Source organism: Drosophila arizonae, chromosome 3 (genome assembly GCF_054131065.1).
Source record: "Drosophila arizonae isolate 15081-1271.41 chromosome 3, UAZ_ARI_1.0, whole genome shotgun sequence".
Taxonomy (NCBI): Eukaryota; Metazoa; Arthropoda; class Insecta; order Diptera; family Drosophilidae; genus Drosophila; species Drosophila arizonae.
In genome coordinates, this window is record NC_142923.1 from 23,402,405 (window position 1) to 23,425,107 (window position 22,703).

General features: G+C 35.9%; 2 protein-coding genes and 1 long non-coding RNA gene across 3 annotated transcripts in view; all 3 read left to right on the top strand.

Annotated features, from left to right (window-relative positions):
* Window positions 1-22,703, top strand: part of LOC149269919 (uncharacterized) — a 45,119-nt gene that overhangs the window by 17,768 nt on the left and 4,648 nt on the right. The window lies entirely within an intron of this gene.
* LOC149269920 (UDP-glycosyltransferase UGT5-like) lies at window positions 14,852-16,628 on the top strand. Its single transcript, XM_089463840.1, has 2 exons — window positions 14,852-15,552; window positions 15,618-16,628. The coding sequence occupies exons 1-2, from the start codon at window positions 14,867-14,869 to the stop codon at window positions 16,540-16,542; spliced, it is 1,611 nt and encodes a 536-aa protein (XP_089319966.1). The 5' UTR covers window positions 14,852-14,866; the 3' UTR covers window positions 16,543-16,628.
* Window positions 17,021-18,753, top strand: LOC108609549 (UDP-glycosyltransferase family 37 member E1). Its single transcript, XM_018001271.2, has 2 exons — window positions 17,021-17,748; window positions 17,808-18,753. Exons 1-2 carry the CDS (start codon window positions 17,063-17,065, stop codon window positions 18,733-18,735), a joined length of 1,614 nt encoding a protein of 537 aa, XP_017856760.2. The 5' UTR covers window positions 17,021-17,062; the 3' UTR covers window positions 18,736-18,753.

Consider the following 22,703-nt stretch of genomic DNA (forward strand, 5'->3'; position numbering starts at 1 on the left):
TGCTGTCATTGATGCAACTTGCAACTTGGCAACTTGGTAACATGGCAAAAATTGGCAAGCTGTAAAAGTTGGCTTTGGCTGCGACGGCAACGGCGACGGCGACTGCAACGGCAACGGCGACTCTTAGCCCTGCATCCCTCTTTTTTCGCCCATTTCAGTGTGTCAAGTTTCATGGCGCTGACCCAATTTGCTGGCTGGATTTTCATTTTCACTGGCTGCCATAACTCTCGGCTGGGTGTTCGAAGCCGTTAACTCGACGACCATAAAGCAAGAGCAACGATGCCATCGATGGCTCGATGCTTGCAAGTTGCAGCTTGTATTCTGCCTGCTGCCTGCTGAATGAAGAACGCTGAGTGCTGCAAGTGGGGGCTGTGTCCTGGCATTGTCCACCGGCTTTGGTGCTGATGTGGCACGTTTATGAGCGCACACTGAAAAATCAGCGTTTTCTCTTCTTACCAAATCAAATCAATTATAGCCAAAAATCAATTATACCGGTGACAGAGACAAACATCAAGGTAGAGCAAGCAAGAGGAAGAGAGTGAGCGACTTAAAGGACGCCATTAAACAAGATAGAGAGTAATAGAAAAATTTAGAGAAAGAAACCGTGAAAGAAAAACAATATGTGCTGCTAATATTTTTTTTTTCTTACTCTTATTCATATTCTTATTTATTTATGTATGTATGTAAATTTCATTACACACATATTGCATTCCAGATTCACATTTTTGCAGGCGATTCTTTTACTTATATTTAGAAGCATATAAATAAGTAAAAATAAATTAGATTAATAAATTAATTAGGATATATTGATGCATATATATATATATATAAGGTTCCCCAGCAATAGCCAGATATTTGACACTAGAAATATATAATATCAGTTTTCCGAATAAGTACTTGAAATACTCTTGAATATTTTAATGAATTTGTTAAACAAATAAATCGAAATCTTGGTATTTTCCGGAACCATATTTCAAGAGAAATCTCTATTGATGTAAATAATGTGTTTATAAACTTAATTATAAATTGTTATAAAATTTAATCAATTAATTTGTCGCATTGAAATATAATATTTATGTATGCTAGCATTTTTAAAATATATATATATAGAATACAAAAAATATATACACATTTTCGTAACGAAATCTCTATGCCTTTGATGATATACTTGAATCTTGAGGCAGCTTCGCATCGAACCTTGAGCACTCACAGAAAAATGTCCAAACAGGCATCGACAGCAGCCTGGGTTGCCTGTGGGGCAGCGATATACTTAAATTGTTGGCGACCAAACCCACATATCGTATATCAACAGCAGCCACAAATCTAGCCAGATGCCATCATAAAAAACGCGCAGCCCAAACAAAGATCAATGGAACTGACTATTGAATGCCGTTGCTTTTGACTTTTGTTATGCTGTTTGTTGGTGTTGCTGCTGCGCCTTAATTAAAAACCAAAACAGAATTTGTTAGGGCCACGCCATAAAAATGAGAATCTCTTGAAATGCAGCCAAAGAGTTGTAGCTACTTGGAACTGTTTTATGGCCCAGTGCAAGCAGCATATGTGTGTATATATGTATATGGTGTGTGTTGGTGTGTGTGTGTGTGTGTATGTGCGTGTATTTATGTCCGAGCTCTTTGGGGTTTTTAACCAAATTTATTGGCTCATTAGGCTCATTTTAGTTGTGGGCATGTTAACAACTTGGCATTTTAATGGCTATCCCCAGCGTCAATTCAGCAAGTTCTTCAGCTCTCGTCAGCTCTCAGCTGACCCCAACAGTGCATCCAGAAAATCTCCATCAGTCGAGCTCTGCTAAAACTGCACTTTCACTTAGCCAACATTTTTGGCAAGAGCTTCAATTTCGTAGGCAATGCTCAATGAAAAGTTGGAAAGAAGCTAAAGTTGTGACTGATTGCATAATACTCGCCCACAGTTTAGAATCAGTTCATATTATTTATATCAATGCTTATTTATTTAAAACCAATTTGGAATGGTAGATCTAATACTGAGTAGAACATGATTATAGTTTTCTCTTTCTTTTTCAATATTTTGTGTAAAGCTAATATACTTTCTTCATATCATGAACGAGTATAAAAACAAAAACTAGAAACTTTTCGACTTCAACAACTTTGGCAAACAAATGAACTAAATTTTGCATTTTCGCGTCTCCTTGCAACCTTGATTCATCAGGAGTCGCATAAATATTGCTTTCAGTTTGCTACAGGAGCTATTTGTATTGAAAATATATATATTCAATAAATAATACATTGATACTTATCAAAATTATGAACGCTTTTTAACAACTTGAATATTACAAAAATTAATCTATTTATAAATAACAATATTATATTAAAGTATAAGTATATAAAGTACCATCCAACATATTTTCTTTAACTGTCCCGCAACTTCCCACCTGAAAACCCAAATCTTCCACAACAGCTGCCCCATATCCTTACTCTCAAACCCAACCCCTGAAAACATATGCTCAATAATCAAGTTTCTAAAAATAACAGATTTATACCACCTCATTTAGTTCCCAACCAACAAAACAATGTAAATATGTATATAAATGTAAATGCATAGGATAAGTTAGAGCCGAAGGCCATAGTAGCCAGTGCTGTTAAAATTAAGTTAGATCTTAATTTTTAATTATATCTAACTTTATAAAATAAATAAATAGAAAAAGGCTTTGCTCTTAAAGTGGAGTTCAAATTAATAGATATTTATAAAATAATATTAAATATATAAAGAAGTAAATTTATTATACAATAATCAGTTCATATAATTAATTTAGTACATTGTAAAAGATATATGAAGGAAACAATTTATATATGCTCCTTTTTTAATACTCATTCAAATGTTGTATACGGAAGAAATATATTTTTATAGTCAGCCTACAAACAATATTATTAGGAAATATATAAATATTAAAATAAGATTAAAATAAATTCTTCTTAATTGACTAAGAAAATACTTGTATACATATATGAATCTAATATAAAGTACAATACATATTATAATATATAATTTTATATACAAATAAATTATATCTAAAATAAATATTAAACGGTAAGGCCAATTTTATAAATTTATATTTTGTTTTTTTTTTTTTTTTTTTTTTTTTTGTAACTTACATCCAGCATAATTTAAAGAGTATTTGAAAATCTGAATGTTTAAGTGAGATTTGTTTCATTCTTGTGTTTTTTATTTTGGCTGCTTGGTTCATTAAAAGTTGCTCCTGTGCCGTTTTCAATTAAGCTACAGCCCGGGGCCTGGGGCCAAGCAATGCATTGATTTCATTTCGGCTGGCCTAATTGCAAATTAGCCCAGAGTGCATTCGTGGCCGCGTGGCCAGCTCACCCAGCTGCATCCAGCCTCGCCCAATGCTCGTCAAACTTTGCGTTGAGTATTTTGACAGCCAGCGGAAATCGCTTGGCAAGCAATTAGAAACTGTCAAAAAAAAATTGAAAAAGAAAGAAAACACGAAAAGCGAAAAGCGAAAAGGCGACCAAAGTGCTTAACCCCCAGGAATGCAACAAACAAATTTCTATGTCAATTTGGTTGCCATCAATGTCAAGCGGATTTGTTTTTTTTTTTTTTTTTTTTTTTTTTTGTATTTGGAATTTTTGTATTTTTGGTTAAATCGACAGTTGCTGCGGGGGTGGAAGAGTTGTCCAGCTTATTTAAATGTAACAAGAGTTGTTTCTGGCATGAGGCCGATCCGACGGGGCTGCAGTGCACCCATGTCACTTGACAGCTTAGCGCATAATTAAATAACAGTTCCAGCAGCAGCAACAACAACAACAACAATCGCTTGTACTACACCTTGCCTCCGCTGCTGTTGTTGTTGTCTTTTTGACATTTGTCGCTTTTGATTTAAATTTAAATGCCACACCGAGACAACTAGCAAATGCAACTGAAGTGTGTTTAAAAATCGATTTCATTCAGTTACTGCCCTCTGCCGTCGTCTGTCTGGTATAAAATATCAGCTTACAAACGTAGCGAGCGTATAGTTTCCCAATGCTAAAGCTGTGCTGTGTATTGAGTTGCCTGATTGAGAGAGACAAGGCAACAGGGCACTGGAGTGCTTGTTGAAATGAATAGCTGACATGGTATATTCATGTAAATAAATACCTTTTTGTATTTCAATACTCTGTGCCAGATATGTAAAAATAGTTTAATGTTTAGACTTAGTTTCTATACTCATTTAGGAACGTCAAAAAGATGCGGTTGCAACTCTTGTATTGATTCTATATAATCACCTGCACTTTAGTATTATACACGCAAATCATATTTTCTCTCTCTCTCTCTCTCTCTATGTCTGTAGCTCTGTTCCTCTCTTTGTTTCTTTTCTGGAGCTGATTATAGTTCAAAATGTATTTCTAATGCTTCTGCAGGTTTTTTTTTCTAAAACTCTCCAGTTCATGTCAATGATTGTGATCCCAGAGATAGACTATTTAATTTATAGTTAAATTAAAAATATTTAATCAATAATGAAGAGATTTTACTATTGAAACAAAACTTATTATTAATACATATTTAATTTATTGCTTATTACTATCCATTTTTTGGTAAAATGCAATATATATGAATATATCTAATTATAGGTCTGTATTATGAAGCAAACAAAATTAATATAATAATAAAAATAATAATAATAATAATAATATAATAATAATAATAATAATAATAATAATAATAATAATAATTATTATTATTATTATTATTATTATTATTATTATTATTATTATTGTTATTATTATTATTATTATGTAGAAATATCACATATATATATTCGTTTAGTTTTTTCTATAAAAATATTATAAATAATATAATCAAAATTATTGAAACAAAATAATAATGAATAAAAAATAATTAAAATATGTATATATATATTTAAATAACTTATTATGTTTCTAGTATAAATTTAATTTACATATATATAATATTTATTTTTATATAATATAATAGACTATATTTTTGTCTTATAAATATTTAAATTTATATATTATAATTTTATAATAAATTACTACATGTATGTTTCTACGACTTAGTTGCTCCTAATATTTTATACTCAAGGAAGCTCAGCCAAATCGTAGTCACAAGAGTATTTTATCCTAAATAATTAACTCCTATAGACTCCCGGTATTCATGCGCTCATTTATTCAGCACCTTTTGTCAGTTATCATAGGCGAGCCACCTGTGTGACTAGATGACACTCAGCCGTGACGCGTTGCCAGCGCCAATTGATGGAGGGATGGAGCAGCAGGTGCTGTGGCAGCATCGTTATTGTAACAAAGCAATGAACCATTAAATAACTACTAATGCAGGCCATATCAGAATTTATGTGAGCTGGCACTTGACAAGAGCGAATCGAGGAGGCGAGGCGCCTTGGCGGCTGTCCATCAAAATGCCGCCAAAATGTCATAATCGGCGACATATGCCACGTACTCGAGCCGAAAACAAAAAGAAAAAGAAACGAAAAAACTGAGCAATAACAATAAATAAAGGAAAAGAAAGGTAAAAGGACATAGCTCTAGCCACAAAAAAAAGCAAAAAAAAAAAAACAGATGAAAACGGAAGCTGACAATTGACGGCAGCACAGCAAAGTAAATTAGTTCGGAAAGGACAATGGCTTTAAAAAATGACAGACAAACGGCGATGTACGGCTGCCTTTGTGGCCTGAGGCTCAGCTACCGCTGCTGCTGCTGCTGCTGTTGATGGCGGCGCCCCGAGGCAGCACGGTTCGTCCTGAAAACCAAAAGTCAATTACATAATTACTTCAAAGCAAAATTTCTCAAGAAAAAGAAAACAGCTACCTGACCTAAACGCTCGCTTCTTGTCCTTTTTTCCTTTTGCTCGCACATGTGACTTTTGACCGATTCTCATGCCCAACTGCGTCGCCCGATGCGTGTGTGTGGGCCCCTATCATAGGTAGCCGATGATTGCCCGACTACCGCGCCAGTGGCCGCACCTTAACCACAATTCTCTGCCAGCTAATGATGCCTAATGTTGGTTGGGTTCTCTCAATGGGAAAATTTATGCGACCTAAAGCAACGAAAATTTGTCGGCTCAAATTATGGACCAGGTTGGCTTTTTATATGTATGTATGTGTGCATTTATATACTGTTGTTGTTGTTGTTGTCGTTGTTGTTGTTGTCCATTTGCTCATTTTATAGTTTCCACGGCGCCTTTGTAGCTACGACCACAGGTGCTGTTTGTCTGCCGCTTTAAAGAGCGCAACAATTTTTGGTTCATCACCGAGCTGTACAAGGGGTATGTCGATTGTGTCACTAAACTTGGCATGCGGGAATAAAATGGAAGGATGCTCTTCCTTTGATATACTATGAACTATTAACGAGAGTACATATTGTTGATAAATAGATTATCATTTCTATTGCTATATTTTATATTATATTTAGTTGTATAAAAACATAAGGATAATAAATTTGTTTAGTAATATATGTTAGTAATATATGTTATTAGTAAAAAAATTTTGAAATGGGAATTATAATTTCTCTTTCTATGTAGTTGAATAAAAACATAATTTGAATAGCCAAAAGAATTATTGGAACAATAATTTATTTGTAAATGATAATTTAAGGATGTAATGTAATGTAAAGACAAATTTTATTATTATTTTTTTTTTCTACGTCTTCAGAACAAATGGTACTTCTTCTGCCTTAGGCTTATAGCTGTGCAATAAGCAACTAACACGTTCAACAACATGGAGCATAACTGCTCCTTAGCCAGCGTGTAGGACAACGGAGTATAACGAGAAAGGCAATGAAGAAATTTTTTACTTCTGAGTAAGCCGAAATGGGGAGAAGTCACATTCAAGGAAGTCGTTTTTGACCGCCTGAAAGTCATAAACAAGTCAAGAAGGGTTCAAATCAATTGTGAATTTCCGATCATTTTCACAAGTGCCGTACATTACATTACATTAGGTTACATTATGACTGCTTAAGTCCTATAATTGAAAACTCTAGTGCAAACTGACGATAGGAAAATACATATTTGTTACTAACTATATTCATGGATAACATCGAAGTATTCTATAGCAGAAAAGAAAGGATTTTGTTTGTATTAGGAATTCAGTTTAACTGTTTAATATTTATGTTAAATCAGTTATGAAATATATGAATTACGTTGTTACATTAAACTAATATATTACGATTTTTCAGTATTCTCCTTATATCTTACTCTAGTTCAAGTGAAGCATAGACTTCATATGTTAAGGCTATGTTGCCAATGAAAATCTAGCCACATATCAAACATGACTATGTTAACCCTATGTTAGCCTGCTGCTCTTACAATAGTTTGCCTTCTAGTTAGTGAATTTCTAGTCCGGCTTTCGAATCATGCTTCATTCTCTCTTCTTTTTTTTCCCTTTGAATACTTTTTTATGTTGCGAGTTTTTATGTTCATTTCGTTTGGCCACAAAACTTTCAACTTTTAGCGCCACAAGTTGTCACCATTTGGTTTTTTGGGGAAAAGTCATAAAATCATTTAAATAAACAAACCGTGGCCCAGCAGCCCGGAGTCGTGTCTGTTGCCGCGTTTTCGCTACCCTTTATTCGCGCTGGGTCACTTTTGTATTTATTTACGGCTTTTGTATTACTGACTGTGGCCAGTCGGCTATGGCCGCGCCCACGCCCATGCCCACGCCCACATTCATGCCCACAACTACGCCGACGGCCACGCCCACATTGGGCCCAGCTGCAGTTACGTGCAGCAACATATAAAATTTGCATTAAAATTACTTTGATTACAAATTGGTTGTCGCGTAGCGAGCAACACAAAAAAAAGTAAAAAAAAGAAAACGCGTTGTACAAATCCTGTGCGTTTCCCATTTTCATTGTGTTTTATTTTGAACTGAATGTGCGACGGACAGCATATTAAAAAGCGGAAGCTATTTATGCGTAAAGTATTGTATTTTTAAGGATTATTGATTTTATTTGGCCAACACTTTTTATGGCGCACTTTTGTGCACTTTTTTCCGCATTCGCTCTGTGGCCAACTATTGCGCATCGCCGGATTTTGATTTTAATCGTCTGCGGGCGAAATAACCATTCGCCGGAGTGTTGGGAAAATAATATTAAAAAAGCACAATTGTAATGTTTAATTATTCGAGTCTTGTTCAAATAAAGCTTAGCAAAGTGAATTTTAACAAAAATCAAATTAAATCAAATGCTATTAATGCATTTAATTCTGCCGTCATGTAGATGCAATTGTGCTTATAGAGAGAACAATAGATGCCAATATATAACTATGACACTATATTAAGTTAAAGATATTTTTAAAAATTTTTGTGCATTAGGAAAATTAAATTTGCATCAATCTGAGAGATTTAATTCTAATTTGATTTCAACTTACCTCTGCAAATCCATATGATAAAATCATTTAAAACCTAAACTTAAATGACAGTAAATAGTCAAGATAAATTAAATTGTCTTAACATTAAATAGTCAAGATAAATTAAATTGTCTTAACATCAATGTCTTTATTTGCATTTATAACAAATCAGATTTTAAATTAATTCCTTTTTCATATGACTGAGCTGTTCTGTCTACAATTGCTGGAAATCAGTTAAGAACCTTAGGGAAAATTCATAAAATATTGTCTATTTTATTTTACATACATAAGGATACTAAAGCTGTTCCATAAATGGTATATTTATGGATTGTATATATATGTATATATATGATCTGATAGCATAGCCTAGTGACCTTAGACTAATCACTGAAAGTATTTTCATATTAAGGCTTACTTACAAAGTCGCATATCACTGAAATATTTGAGCCAAAAAATTATATCCACAGACAGTTTTATTTATTCGTTAGACTAAGACAGACTCAGACATTATTAAATGCTTCTTCTGTAAGACTGAGCTTAGCATGCAATCAAGGTATGTGTCTAAGCCAAAATGGGCTCGAAGGTCGGAGTGCTTAAGTTCAGACTATCTCCAGCAGGAGGTACCCTGATTCCTGCAATGAGTAGGAGTTTTAATCATTATACTCTTTTTTTACACATACATAATAAATATCATACATACACACATACACACGCTCGGCTAACTGCGCAGCAACAGCTTGGGCTGCAGTATGGGCTATACCATGGGAACGTTATTGTTGTGGAGTAACTTTCATTCCAAATGGACTTTCGTAATCAAATTTTCAGAGGGTGAGAGCGCCATTGATATGTGCATAAATATTTGCCAAAGCAGAATTCTCTAATGTTTGAATACGCTTTTGAGAATATATGAAAGTAGGTGGAAGAGGGAAGCGGGATTGATGTATAAAAAAATTCGAATTGTATAATCTATAAAACAATCAAACATCTGTCTCAATCAAACTTCTATACCTCTAACACTCACTATCTCTTTTCTCTATATTTATCAAATATTTTACTTTGCCAACTTTTGACTAAAGTGGATGACGGAAGTTGTGTTAAAAAAATTGGAAATTGGAATGTATAACTCAATCAATTCCTGCTGTCTCTCTCTCTCTCTCTATCCCTATATCTCTCTCTCGCTCTCTCTCTCACGCTCCCTTTCTCCCTCTCTCTCTCTCTCTCTCTCTCTCTCTATCTCTCTCTCCATGCAATGGCTGCATTTCTGTACTATTAAAAAATAACATAACTTTTGGTGATATCGGGATCCGCTAAATAATGTCGCTCACACAAGCGCTGCCGCACCTCGATCTCATAGCCCCACGATAATGATATCAACCCGAAACCTCATGCTTACAAAATTCTCCACATATTTCACTAATAAATAGTTGCTGTGCGCGCTGTGGCCGAGACCACAGCCAATATAATGAATTTGGTCCTGGTCCCGAAAACCGAATTCATGAAATTTCCAATGCATAATTCATTTGGCCAACAAATTGATTGGAATGTTTATGCGCTTTCGCAGCAATTCAATTTACGCAGCAACAAATTTGAATTACCTACAAACTCTGAGCTCCACCCACTGAGTCCACAAAGCAAAACAAATGAAATGCAATACTGAAGTCCGACAGTGGAAGAGTGAGAGAGAGAGGGGGAGAGGGCGAGCGGGCTAAATGAAAGAGAGGAGAACAGTAGTGGCCAAACAATGCAAAAATTGAAAATCCAGAGCCTGGCTGCAGCTGGGGCACGCGTCGCGTCGTCGATGTCTCTTTGCCATAATTCAGAGCAGAGAACACATGAAAGTAATTTAAAATTGCGCAATTCACACTGCCACGCCCACAGTGATCTGAGCAGCAAGGAAACACAAAAAAAAAAAAAAAAAAACGGAACATATATAAAAGGGAAATATTTGACAGACAAACCGCAGCAAACGATTTTCCCACGCAAGCAAAACCTTTCAGTAGTGGGCATATAATCGAAATTGAATTTTGGGCAAAGTGCGCGAAAAGTTTCGTGCCCGAGGCGGAAAATGCAGTTTCCCATCGTTAAAATGCTGAACCAAAAGTAATTGCAATTGCATGGGACACGTGCGGGGTGCAAATTGCTCGAGCCAAGCAAAGAGAGAGAGTGAGTGAGTGAGAGAGTAGGTAATAGAAAATACTCCTGTATTCCTGATTGAGACATATCAGTTGCCATTGCCACTTGAGGTTGAGGTTGTTATAGGGTAGGTTACGCTTATCACACGCAACACAAACTACTGTCAGCCTGGGAATGGGACAGTGACAGGGCCAGGAACAGGGACAGGGACGGGAACCGGGACAGGGTAAGAGAGTTTGTGGTACGAGGATCTTTGTAGTATCTCCCCTGCGGCTTTATGAATTATGCTCTCTGACTACTGCGTAAAATGTTTTCATTTGACAATGCCCATGACGCGGCGAGTTTTTTATTTTTATTCTATTCAGAGATTGGTTGGGGTTATTTTTTTAGGGTATGTAAAGTACTTGAAAAGGTTTTCAGTGGAAATGCGTTGCTTTTAATGTGTGTTCAAGGTAGTCGAGATCGCTTCTACTTCTCAGCATTGCATTGTTCCATATTTAATTAAACAAACTGCCAACAGCAACACATTAATGGGAACAGTTTTTTGTGTAAACAGGACTAGTTCTTATTTTGCCCCTCGTCGAAGGGAAGGTTACCAAACCGGATTGCAAATCAAATTAGTTGAATGAAATTCATATGCATGAGCTGATACTCGAGTGGCGTATTATGCAATTAAATAAATTAAAGATAGGTAAATATTAGGAGAGCATATGCATATAAATGGAGTACAGAGTAGAAAAAGGATCGAGCAATATCATTGAATGTGAAGCAGAAACACTCGAGTGAAGAAGGAAGTCGTTTATTTGTCTATGCCTAAAACTAAAATTTATAATATTAATTGAATACGATATTCTGAACTATTTTTTTTTTTTTTTTTTTTTTTTTTGAATAAATAATTTCAGATATGATAAAAATAAAAGAAATTAAATTAACATCAATAATGAAATGTTTACTATATAAAACTGATTTAATTATAACTACACTACACTCGAGTGAAGAAGGAAGTCGTTTATTTGTCTATGCCTAAAACTAAAATTTATAATATTAAATAAATACGATATTCTGAACTATTTTTTTTTTTTTTTTTTTTTTTTTTTTTTTTTTTTGAATAAATAATTTCAGATATGATAAAAATAAAAGAAATTAAATTAACATCAATAATGAAATGTTCACTATATAAAACTGATTTAATTATTACTACTTGATGATTTTGCCCACACCAAATTTCGTTTCGATATAGGAAAGAAATTGAAGTTGGCAGGTAAAATAATATTTAATTTATCATATCATAGAAATACTAAAAAAAAAAATAATGATAATAATAATCATAATGAGAAATATAATAGCTTACTATTATTATCATTAAACCTTATTTTCATCATATTCAAAATATACAGAAAAATTTGTAAATATTTTAAATAATTAAATTTTTGTAATAATAAATTGAGCATTCGAGTAAAGTAGGAATTCTGTCACATTTAATATAAAAATTAGTAATATTTCAAAATTCATATAATATTTCATTTTTGATATATATATTCATTCTATTGGCACTTTCAATTATTATTCTCGTTCAATTATTATTCTCGTTCAGTTTGCTCATGCAAATAACATTTCATCAGATGAAATTGTTTGCAGAATCAGTCAACAGAGAGAGAGAGAGAGAGAGAGAGAGAGAGAGAGAGAGAGAGAGAGAGAGAGCTTAATTTGTTCTTTTTCTATCCATTTCTTTATTTCATTTGTTTTTTTTTTTTTATTTTTTTTATTTTAACAGCCACTTGCTGCTGGCCATAAAAATGCCCAGCTAAGTGTAAATCATATTTTCATTTATAAATATTTTAAGAGTGCTCTAAAACTAAATGAAAAAGAAGAAGAGGCAGAAAAATGCCACATGATATTTTTATATTTTACACAATTTTACACATATTTTCGCATATATGCACTCGAAATGTTATGGTATAAAAACGTAATGAAATTGGTGCCTCTCCCACCGGCGAGTAGTTAATAAAAATGATTGAGCGAGTGGTAAATGGGACCGATGTTAGTTTTAGACTCTCCATATACAATTGCATTCATTACAGAAATATTTCACGCAATTCCCCATTTTTGTTGTTGCTGTCTGAAAATGTTATTGGTGTATCCGCGTGGAGCATGCTCGCTCCTCATCGGAACCTATCCTTGCCATCGATTCGTCTCTTCGATTGGCGTTTCCATACGCCCGAACTGCACGAAACTATTGCACAGATTTCTCAAATTCTTTACAGTGTAGCTTTTTTTTTTTTATACACTTGCAGTTAGTATTGTTGCAGTGTTGTCAAGAATGAGCGAAGTTTTGGGGAAAATATAAATAATGATATATATTATATATAGTGGATGACTATATACTGAGTTTACAAAGACTAATATGTTGAATAGGATACGGAGTATTTAATATGATAATAGGATAACTTACTTAATTTATCTCTCGGCTTCAAAATTCTTGCCTTTCTCTTAGCTTATTTTGTATGTAATTTTGTATATATTTTAAAGATTTTTTTAAATCCACGTTCACAGTGGCCTGTAAAGTGACCTGTAAAGTTTTTAGCTTGATGTGGAAATATATCTGGAATATCTTCTCAAGTTTGTTTTGTCAAATATATTACTTTCAATTTTTTTTAATTTTAATTTTTTATTTTTTTTTTATTTTGTATATCATAAATTTATTAAAATATAGGTGTCCCATATAAATAAAATTTAACTAACTTCTCCAATTCTCAAACGATTTCTATCAGCGCATTTAATCTTCGACTTGACCTCGTTCAGAAATATTTTTTGACTACCTTTTTGCTTGCAAAAATAGCCCGAAATCTCGTCTACGTTCCATCGAGCATGTTGGTCGAACGGTTTGAGAGTGGTTAGGTGGAGCAGGCACAGGAGCAAGAGCAATGGGGAATCGGGGCTGGCGGCTGGTAGCTGACGACTGGGGGCTCGCTCTGAGCATGCCTTTTGCCGTTTTGCTATTTCAATTGAAATTTGCTTATTGCAAAATGGTATTTTGTTTTCATTGCGCACGTTGGATAGTTTGAAGAATTTCTCCACTTGTTTTTTGTTTTGTTTTTTTTTTTTTACAAATTATACTGTGGTGTAAGTGTATGGGAAATGTAAGCCCAGACAGCAGCATTGCAACGTGCAAAAGTATTTTGCGAATTTATGTAATAAAGTTGCCAAGAATTTCAGCACTAGCGTCACCTGCCTTGAGGGAAGGATATGGGGAAAAGGAAGCTTTGCAGCAGCTGGGCAATTCATATGTAAGTTTTTACACTTGAAAACTATTAGGGAAGTGTAGGATGGATATAATAAATATATGCTAATGATAGCTTTGTGATAAATATTGTTTATGAATTACTTACGCTGTTATTATTTATATATGCGTACCTAATTTCCTGATACTTACAGCTTGCAGTTTCTCAGTCGCAATAATAATTTCGTTTTATGTAATAGCTAAAAAACAGGCCCAAAATAAATATTTCAGAATAAAACTTTCATGGCTCTCTTATTCGTTCAGACTAAACTCAAATTCAGCGCTTATAAACAATGCTGCAAATAATATAAATTGTCTCTTGTCTATCAATATACATATACTCAAAATCCTTAGGACTACAGCCTATGTCCAGTCCAACAATAATCATAATATAGTTTACTTTCTTTGAATATCCATGTTCAAGATTTTCAAATACGCTCATTTCACCAATAATAAATCTAATTTCTCGCTGTTTAATAAAAGATTGTATACAATGTTGCTGTAGCAGCTGGATCGACAATTGCCATTATCTTTCCAAAAACCCCTTGACGACAGACATACATATGTATTAGTAAATGCGAAGTGCTCAGACTACTTTTGCTGATAAACTCAGCTACTGCAAGTGCTACAAATGTTTAGCTAAGCCTCTTACTGAACACCAAGACACATCGCATGAATTGGCACTGATAAGGCCATGTGCCGAACTTGACCGATAAGACGAAATAATGTACGAATTGCCCATGGTCATGAATGAATATTTTACGGCTGGTTTACCCGATTTCTTCAAAGATATTTTAGTGGGCACAAATTGCAGCTTCATAAATAGATAGATTACCCTAAAATAATGCAAAACCTTGTGAATTTCATATTCAAATTTGAGTCTTATCAACTTATTGGAAAACAGCGTGACGGCGTTTCGAACAGTTTGTTTTGCTTGTGGACAAACACTTGTTTAAAATATCAGCTGAACTAATTGGATTTTCTCAAAATTCGGGCAGATTTTCCAGTTATCTTTTCTTTGCACTCTGACCTAAATAATATTTAACCCATAGCGCCGGAAAGTTTTATGCTCAGTATACGGTGAATTTTCAAGCCGTCGACATGTCTTCTAAGACTCTATTCCTTTCGTGTCTCGCGGTTCTCCTTATCAAAGGATCACATGGAGCAAACATTCTGGCAATATTTAGTTTTCCTGCTCCTTCGCATTTGATTGTGGAAATGTCAATGGCCAAAGTGTTGGCTGAGAATGGCCATAATGTCACGGTGGTCACATCTTTGAAGCCTCATGTAACTCACAGGAATCTCAACCATATATACGTGCCTCTGACTGAGAAGGAGCACGCAGCACATGAAGCGAGCATAGCCAACATGACTGAGAGAGATAATTCGAATCTGATTACAGCTCTTTTTCACATGAGGAATGAAATTTATATCGTGAATAGCATCAACTTTAATGTCATGCAAAATCAACGCGTTCGAGATCTGTACGAGAACAAGGATAACAAATTCGATCTCGTGATGGTCGGTTTCTGCTTTAACAACTTTCAAATCGGCATCGCTCAGAAGCTGAAGGTACCAGTGGTGGTGGCGACGTCAATGTTCCCATCGAAAATATTCGACTCAATGCTTGGAGGTATACCAACGCAATCCTATGTTCCATCAATGTTTCATTCCATCGAAAAAGGTCAAGTAATGAGCTTATTGCAACGAATAAAAAATTACCAGACAATCAGTATGATCGAAACAATTAGGTGTCTTATTGACATGGATAATGCTAGATATTACGAGTAAGTCGAAACACACAGATGTCAGCGGAAATATTTGAGCCATTGAACTATTGAAATTCTTGCAGGAAACTCTATGGCGATGATCCGACTATGCCAAAATATGAGGAGCTCAACAAAAATGTGTCACTTGTCCTCTTCAATTCGCATAGCCTTAGTGAAGGCCCCATTCGACCCAATTTCCCAGCAGCGATTGAAGTTGGAGGCATTCAAATTAAGGAAACACCCGATCCCTTGCCAAAACCGATTGCTGACTTTTTGCAAAATGCTACACACGGAGCAATCCTTCTTAGCCTGGGCACCCATGTAAAGGGAGCCTATGTAAAACCCGAGACAATTGCAAAAATGTTTAATGTGCTGTCCAAGCTGAAACAGAAAGTTATCTGGAAGTGGGAGGATCTGGATAAAACTCCTGGAAAATCGGATAATATTCTCTACTCCAAGTGGCTGCCACAAGATGATATTCTAGCCCATCCCAATATTAAGCTCTTCATAAATCACGCTGGAAGAGGCGGCATCACGGAATCTCAGTTTCACGGAAAGCCTATGCTCTCTTTGCCAGTGTTTGCCGATCAGCCCGGTAATGCTGCTAAGATGGTTAAGGATGGATTTGGTTTGAGTATGAGCTTATTAACCCTGGAAGAGAAGCCCTTCCATGATAACATCAAAGAAGTTCTCGAGAATCCCCAATATACGGAAAAGGTAAAAGCATTCTCCCAGCTCTTCCGTGATCGCCCATTGACAGCTCGTCAAACCGTGCTCTATTGGATTGAATATGTTCTGAGGCATCATGGAGCAGCCCATTTGCAGAGTCCCCTCGTCCATATGAGCTTCATAGCAGCCAATAATTTAGATATTTATGCATTGCTAATTTCCTTCGTAATTGTTATCTGGTTTCTCTTGAAGTTAGGACTTAAGTTTGTGTATGAAAATATTAGTGGAAAATGGAAAAGTGGCACGATTGCTAAGCCAAAGAAACTGAAAAGTATATGAATTAAGATAATAAACATTTCATACATAATCAAGAAACTATTTAGAGTAGATTTCCTATTTTAAGGTTTAAGCTTGGGATTATGAGTAAATTTCGGACATTTGAAATTTCTATTATAGAAGCGATTTAACTTTTAATGGTAAATTATTGATAAAGGAATCTAAACGTATATCATTCCAAAGTCTATGAAGATACTCCTTAAATATTTGAAACAACAGCTCTACGGATGATAAAAGTATTATTTAGAGGCATATTGAAAACAGATTGCTCTATCCACTATGGTTGTTAGCACTATCGCTTATCAAACTATAATACTGCGCGCTACGAGCGATCGTCAGTTAGCGCATAGACTGCAGATTACAAATTTTTGTGCGGGGCCAAGCAGTGGCACATATCATTGATAGCCGACCATATCGCTAATAACTGTCATATCACTGTGAGCTAAGCAACTTAGTTAGCCATAATAATACCTAGCCTACAGCAAGTGTAGTTCAGTTAGCGACGAATATTCTAGCCGGGAACATGTCGCTAAAGTTTCTATTGCTCTCGCTTCTCGCGGCTTTCTTTATCAATGGATCGCGTGGGGCAAACATTCTAGCAGTATTTAGCTGTCCCTCTCCATCTCATCTGATTGTGGAAATTTCAATGGCCAAGGTGTTGGCTGAGAACGGACATAATGTCACGGTGATCACATCTCTGATACCTCATGTGACCCACAAGAATATAAACCTTATACACGTGCCACTCACCGAGGAGGAGAACAAAGCCAAGGAGGCTAGCATAGCCGGAATGGTTGAGAGAGACAACTCTGATCTTATTGCGGCTGTATTCCGCATGCGGAAAGAATTGTTGGCAATGTTTGACAAGAGTCGCGATGTCATGAAAGATCCACGTGTCCGAGATCTGTACGAGAACAAGGATAACAAGTTCGATCTCGTGATGGTCGGCTACTTCTTCAATACCTTTCAAATAGGCATCGCTCAGAAGCTGAAGGTGCCAGTGGTGATAGTAACTTCAATGTTCCAATCAGAGCTATTCGATCCCATGCTCGGGGAAATTCAAATCCAATCCTATGTTCCGACCATGGGTGTTTCCGTCGAAAAAGGTCAGACAATGAGCTTTGGACAGCGCTTAAAAAATTACATATTACTTAGTGCATTTAAAACATTTATGTACCTTATGGACATGGATAATGCAAAATATTACGAGTAAGTGAGAACCCAACAAGTGCTCTAAACAATTTTTTAGCTTTTGGAACTTTTCGCAGGGAGATCTTTGGAAATGATCCAACTATGCCAAAATATGAAGATCTCTACAAAAATATATCCCTTGTCCTATTCAATTCTCATGGCATTAGTGAAGGTCCCATTCGACCCAATTTCCCGGGAGCGATTGAAGTTGGAGGCATTCAAATTAAGGAAACACCCGATCCCTTGCCAAAACCGATTGCTGACTTTTTGCAAAATGCTACACACGGAGCAATCCTTCTTAGTCTAGGCTCAAATTTGAAAGGAGCATTTTTGAAGCCGGATACAGTTCAAAAGATGTTCAATGAGCTGTCCAAGCTGAAGCACAAAGTTATCTGGAAGTGGGAGGATCTGGATAAAACTCCTGGAAAATCGGATAATATTCTCTACTCCAAGTGGCTACCACAAGATGATATTCTAGCCCATCCCAATATTAAGCTCTTCATAAATCATGCTGGAAGAGGTGGCATCACGGAATCTCAGTTTCACGGAAAGCCTATGCTCTCTCTGCCTGTCTTTGGCGATCAACCCGCTAATGCTGATAAGATGGTTAAGGATGGATTTGGTTTGAGTATGAGCTTATTAACCCTGGAAGAGAAGCCCTTCCATGATAACATCAAAGAAGTTCTCGAGAATCCCCAATATACGGAAAATGTAAAAGCATTCTCCCAGCTCTTCCGTGATCGCCCATTGACAGCTCGTCAAACCGTGCTCTATTGGATTGAATATGTTCTAAGGCATCATGGAGCAGCCCATTTGCAGAGTCCCCTCGTCCACATGAGTTTCATAGCAGCCAATAATCTAGATATTTATGCATTGCTCTTATGTCTCATAGCTGTAAGTTGGTTCGCCTTTAGAAAAATCGCCATATGTTTGTGTAAAAAGTTGGCCGGAAAGCCGAAAAATGTTTCAAAGGCTAAAAAGACGAAGAAAGTGAAAACTAAATAAATTATATTTACATACGAACGTGCTTGACATGAATTCGAGTCTAATTAGAAGATGAAGAAATACTGATTAAGGTAGATCTATGATATTTCTGTTTTTTATTATGGCAGGATTCCGTTCGGTAGAAACTGAACTCCGTACACACTGTTGTGAATGTTTTTTTTTCTCTTTGTAGTCATTGGCAGCTAAGAGATTTATCCAAATGAATCGCTTGCGCTGCCGATTTTTATTTCATTTGCGTGTTCCATTAATTCATTCGATTATCGACGCCAACCCTTGCCCCCTCGCCGGAACTAATGGTCGTCCTTTGCGTGTCCAGCACAACGATTGCAATGGACAGCACGCGGCTGTTGTGCGGTGGGGTCAATGGATGCCGGGCGGCACATTTTCGTACACATTTAATCGTCTGCCAGCCTGCTGCAAATTCTTAATTAACATATACACACACGCACACTTAAGTACATACGCATCACACACACACACACAGACTCACATATACATGCAAATAAATATTTATCGGCTTTCGTTACTGCGTAACTCACATGGACATGGTCTCGGCTTTGTTCTCGCTCCAAGGCTCGACCTACGTTTTACACTGGTCATCCAGGCAGCCACGCAGCCGGCTAGCCGGCCGGCGAGTTGGACACGTCAACGCATCGTCCTCGGTGCTAGCAAACCCGCATTAAACATTTCCGCTTCCGTTTTTGTCTTTTTCATTTTCCTCCGTTCGTTTGTGTGCACGCGTTTACACTTTAATTCCCCACGGCATCTACAATTCAGACTATCAAGAACATTAATGAAGGTTGTTCGACCCCCAATCTACGTCAATATGGAAGCAGCTGTACATTAGCTGATGGTTCACAATGTTGTTTTCCACCAAGCTAAACAAAAAAAAAAAAATATCAAATAAAAAATCAAGATTTTGTATATTTTCATTTAAATGATTTTCTCTTTTAGATAGTTGACGATTTCTATGCGTATAAAAATTTACATATTGATGTCATTACATAGGTATAAGGATATAAGTGTATCTTATATAGTATATTAAAAGTATCTATGGGATTCACTTTATATCTATTCAACTATATACACATATATATACACATCCATGTCATGAAAATAGAAATTCCTAAGAATACACACTATGTAGCAATTAAATAATCGATATTCTTACTTTTCATACATATTATATAAAATATATTATGATATTAAAGTAAAATAATAACATTACTGTTTTACGATAGTTTTACCCCGCTAAATCGAAAATCGCTGTAAGTTCAAAAATTTCTATCCCCTTGAAAAAAAATCGTTATCGATAATGCTCGATAGTTTAAATTTCTCTGTAAATCGGAGAAAAACTGATCCCCTTGCCATTTTGAATTACCCGGACTCGACTATTTTTGGCTTTTACAAATTGTTTGTATACTTTTCATAAGAATTAGGTATTGATTCTTGTTTTCTGCTCTATATAAATTTCCTTTTTATTTAATTTTCATCAAGCCCCAGTTTATCATTTGATATTAACCGTTTCTAATGTAAAAACAAAAAAGTTATATATATATATATTTATTTTTGTATGTATTATATTACTTTTCTTCAGTGATTATAAGCGAAGTTTAAAAAAAATATTCGCAAACGTGTTTTCGTAGCCTTAAAAATATTAGATAAAAGCTAAATATTTGTAATTTCACCAAAGCTATGAAACAGTTTATATATATATATATATATATTTTTTTTTTAACAATTTTTACTCTCTTGCGCAGGTCATTTAAATATCTTGCTAACCCGACGATGTAATTTGTGCTCATATTATGCTTTCCTTTGCCTTTTTTATGGTGTTGGCGTCATTGTTAATGTGGCTGTTGATGTTGGCTGTTGGCTGTTGGTTACTTGGATTGCAGTTGCAATGTTAAGCAATTTAATGAAATATTTCGCTGCAAGCTGCACGGCTGACTGCCCAGGCCGTCTGCCCTTGTGCCCTTGCGATTGTTCATCTTAGCAATGAGGGGCTCTCTGCCCAGGCCCACGCACAGCGATTCTAATGAGTTTTGGAGTAGACAAGTTGAGCTCAACGGCAGCGCCGCCCAAAACAAATGTCAAATATTTGATTAGCCCCATTACAGGCAGCAGCTACCCGAACAGCTCTGACCCACATGCTGGCGCCACAAGGGTGGCTAGCGGTACTCGTCGAACACCCCAGCTAAGCGAAAAACTTCATTATAATTTCGCTCATTAACTCGTTTCGTGTGTTTTCCACATTTTTACTCATTTTCCTCGACGAACTGATGGAGGAGAGAAAAAAAAAAAACACTTTTCATAATTAAGCGTTGTAATTTTTGTTTGTTTCGGGTTACATTTCTTTTTTTTTCTGATGGGTAAAAGTCCCTCCGCGGTAAAGGCTTTATTTCCTCCGCAAGCTTACAATTAAATTTTTTTTTTCTGCCACTACCCTAAAAAGTTGGATAAAGAAAGGTATATAGAACACAGCTTTAGCCTATTTGTAAGAGAAATTTATTTCCATTTATATGAGTAATTTTTATAAGTATTCGTTTCTGATTATTTTAATTAGAATCACGCATATCTGTGCAAAGTTGAAGTTATATATATGTTAGCTGCATTGCAGGGTATTTCTTAGTCCTGCTCATGCGCCTGAGCTGAGCTCATTTTGCTGTCGACTCTGACAGACAAAGTTGTGCTTGATGGACATATGATTGCTTTGGAGTGTAGGAAGGCGAGTTTGTCTATTCATATTTCAATATTTCATTAACTGGAACTCATTCATATTTACTGACGTTTTGTGTTGGGGAGTGTTTCAGGGGGCGTGATGGCCATTAGTCGGCCCCAAAGGGGCGCTTGCCATAATGGTGAAAATACGTTCACACTACACAGAACCCACACACGAACATATACACACTCACACTCACACACACACATCGATTGGCACTGTGTTGTGTCGCTGTTGCATGGAAATTGGCGAGAAACTTGCCAGCTGTTTGACAGCATTGGCTTGACTTGAGGAATTTTCAATTAGTGGCTGCAAAAATGTCAACTGGTTTTCATAATTATGCAGATGACTTGTCAAACTGTTTAATCCACATTCACTTTGCAGCAAATTTAATTGAAAGCCCCTCAACGCTCCAAAAGCGATTGGAATCTCATGTCAAGCTGCCATAGAAGTATGGCATAGCTGGCAAATACTGTCATTAAACGGCTGAAAACTAAACACACACACACACACATCCACACAGACCAAAATGTCTATAATTTCTGTGCATGGCAGCGACAACAACCAAACCAACTTTCAGCAGCCAACAACAAGAATATAAACAACAAAAACAACAACAACAGCAGCAACTGCTCTTTGAGCATTAGTTATTACTGCGAACTATAATTTAAAATAAATGCCAAAGTAGCCGTTGCTCTAAACCGCAGCCAAGAGCACTGTTAGAGTGGGCCGAGCTGTGTGGCAGCAGGAGTGGCAACATCAGGGACATGGGCAGGAGTTGTAGTTGGGGCAGACATGGGAGCGGTGGCAGGGGCAAATGGTAGCTATTAAGCCCATCCACCAGCAAAGAGTAGCTGTTGCGCTCACTGCTGCTGCTGCTGCTGCTGGCTTTATAATAAATTTATAAATGAAAATATGAAAAATGGTCGCTGCGTGTTTTTGCCAAACTAAGCAAAATGTTTGGAGCTTAAAGAAGCACTACAAAAAATAAAAATAGAAAATAGAAAATAAAACAAATATATCCCAGGGACTGGGTCTACAGCTTGGTTTACGGTCATCAGTGCTCTGCGGCTGCTTCAGCTTTGAGGTCTTTGTTTTAAGACAGCTAAAAGCTGAAATTCTTGAAAATGCTGAAATGCTCAGGTTTCTTTTTTTATTAATAATTAAAGACTTTAAACAGTTGAGAGAAAGAGCCAGAGGTTTGGTATTATGAATAAATTATTTAGTTCCTAGTTTAAAGACAATT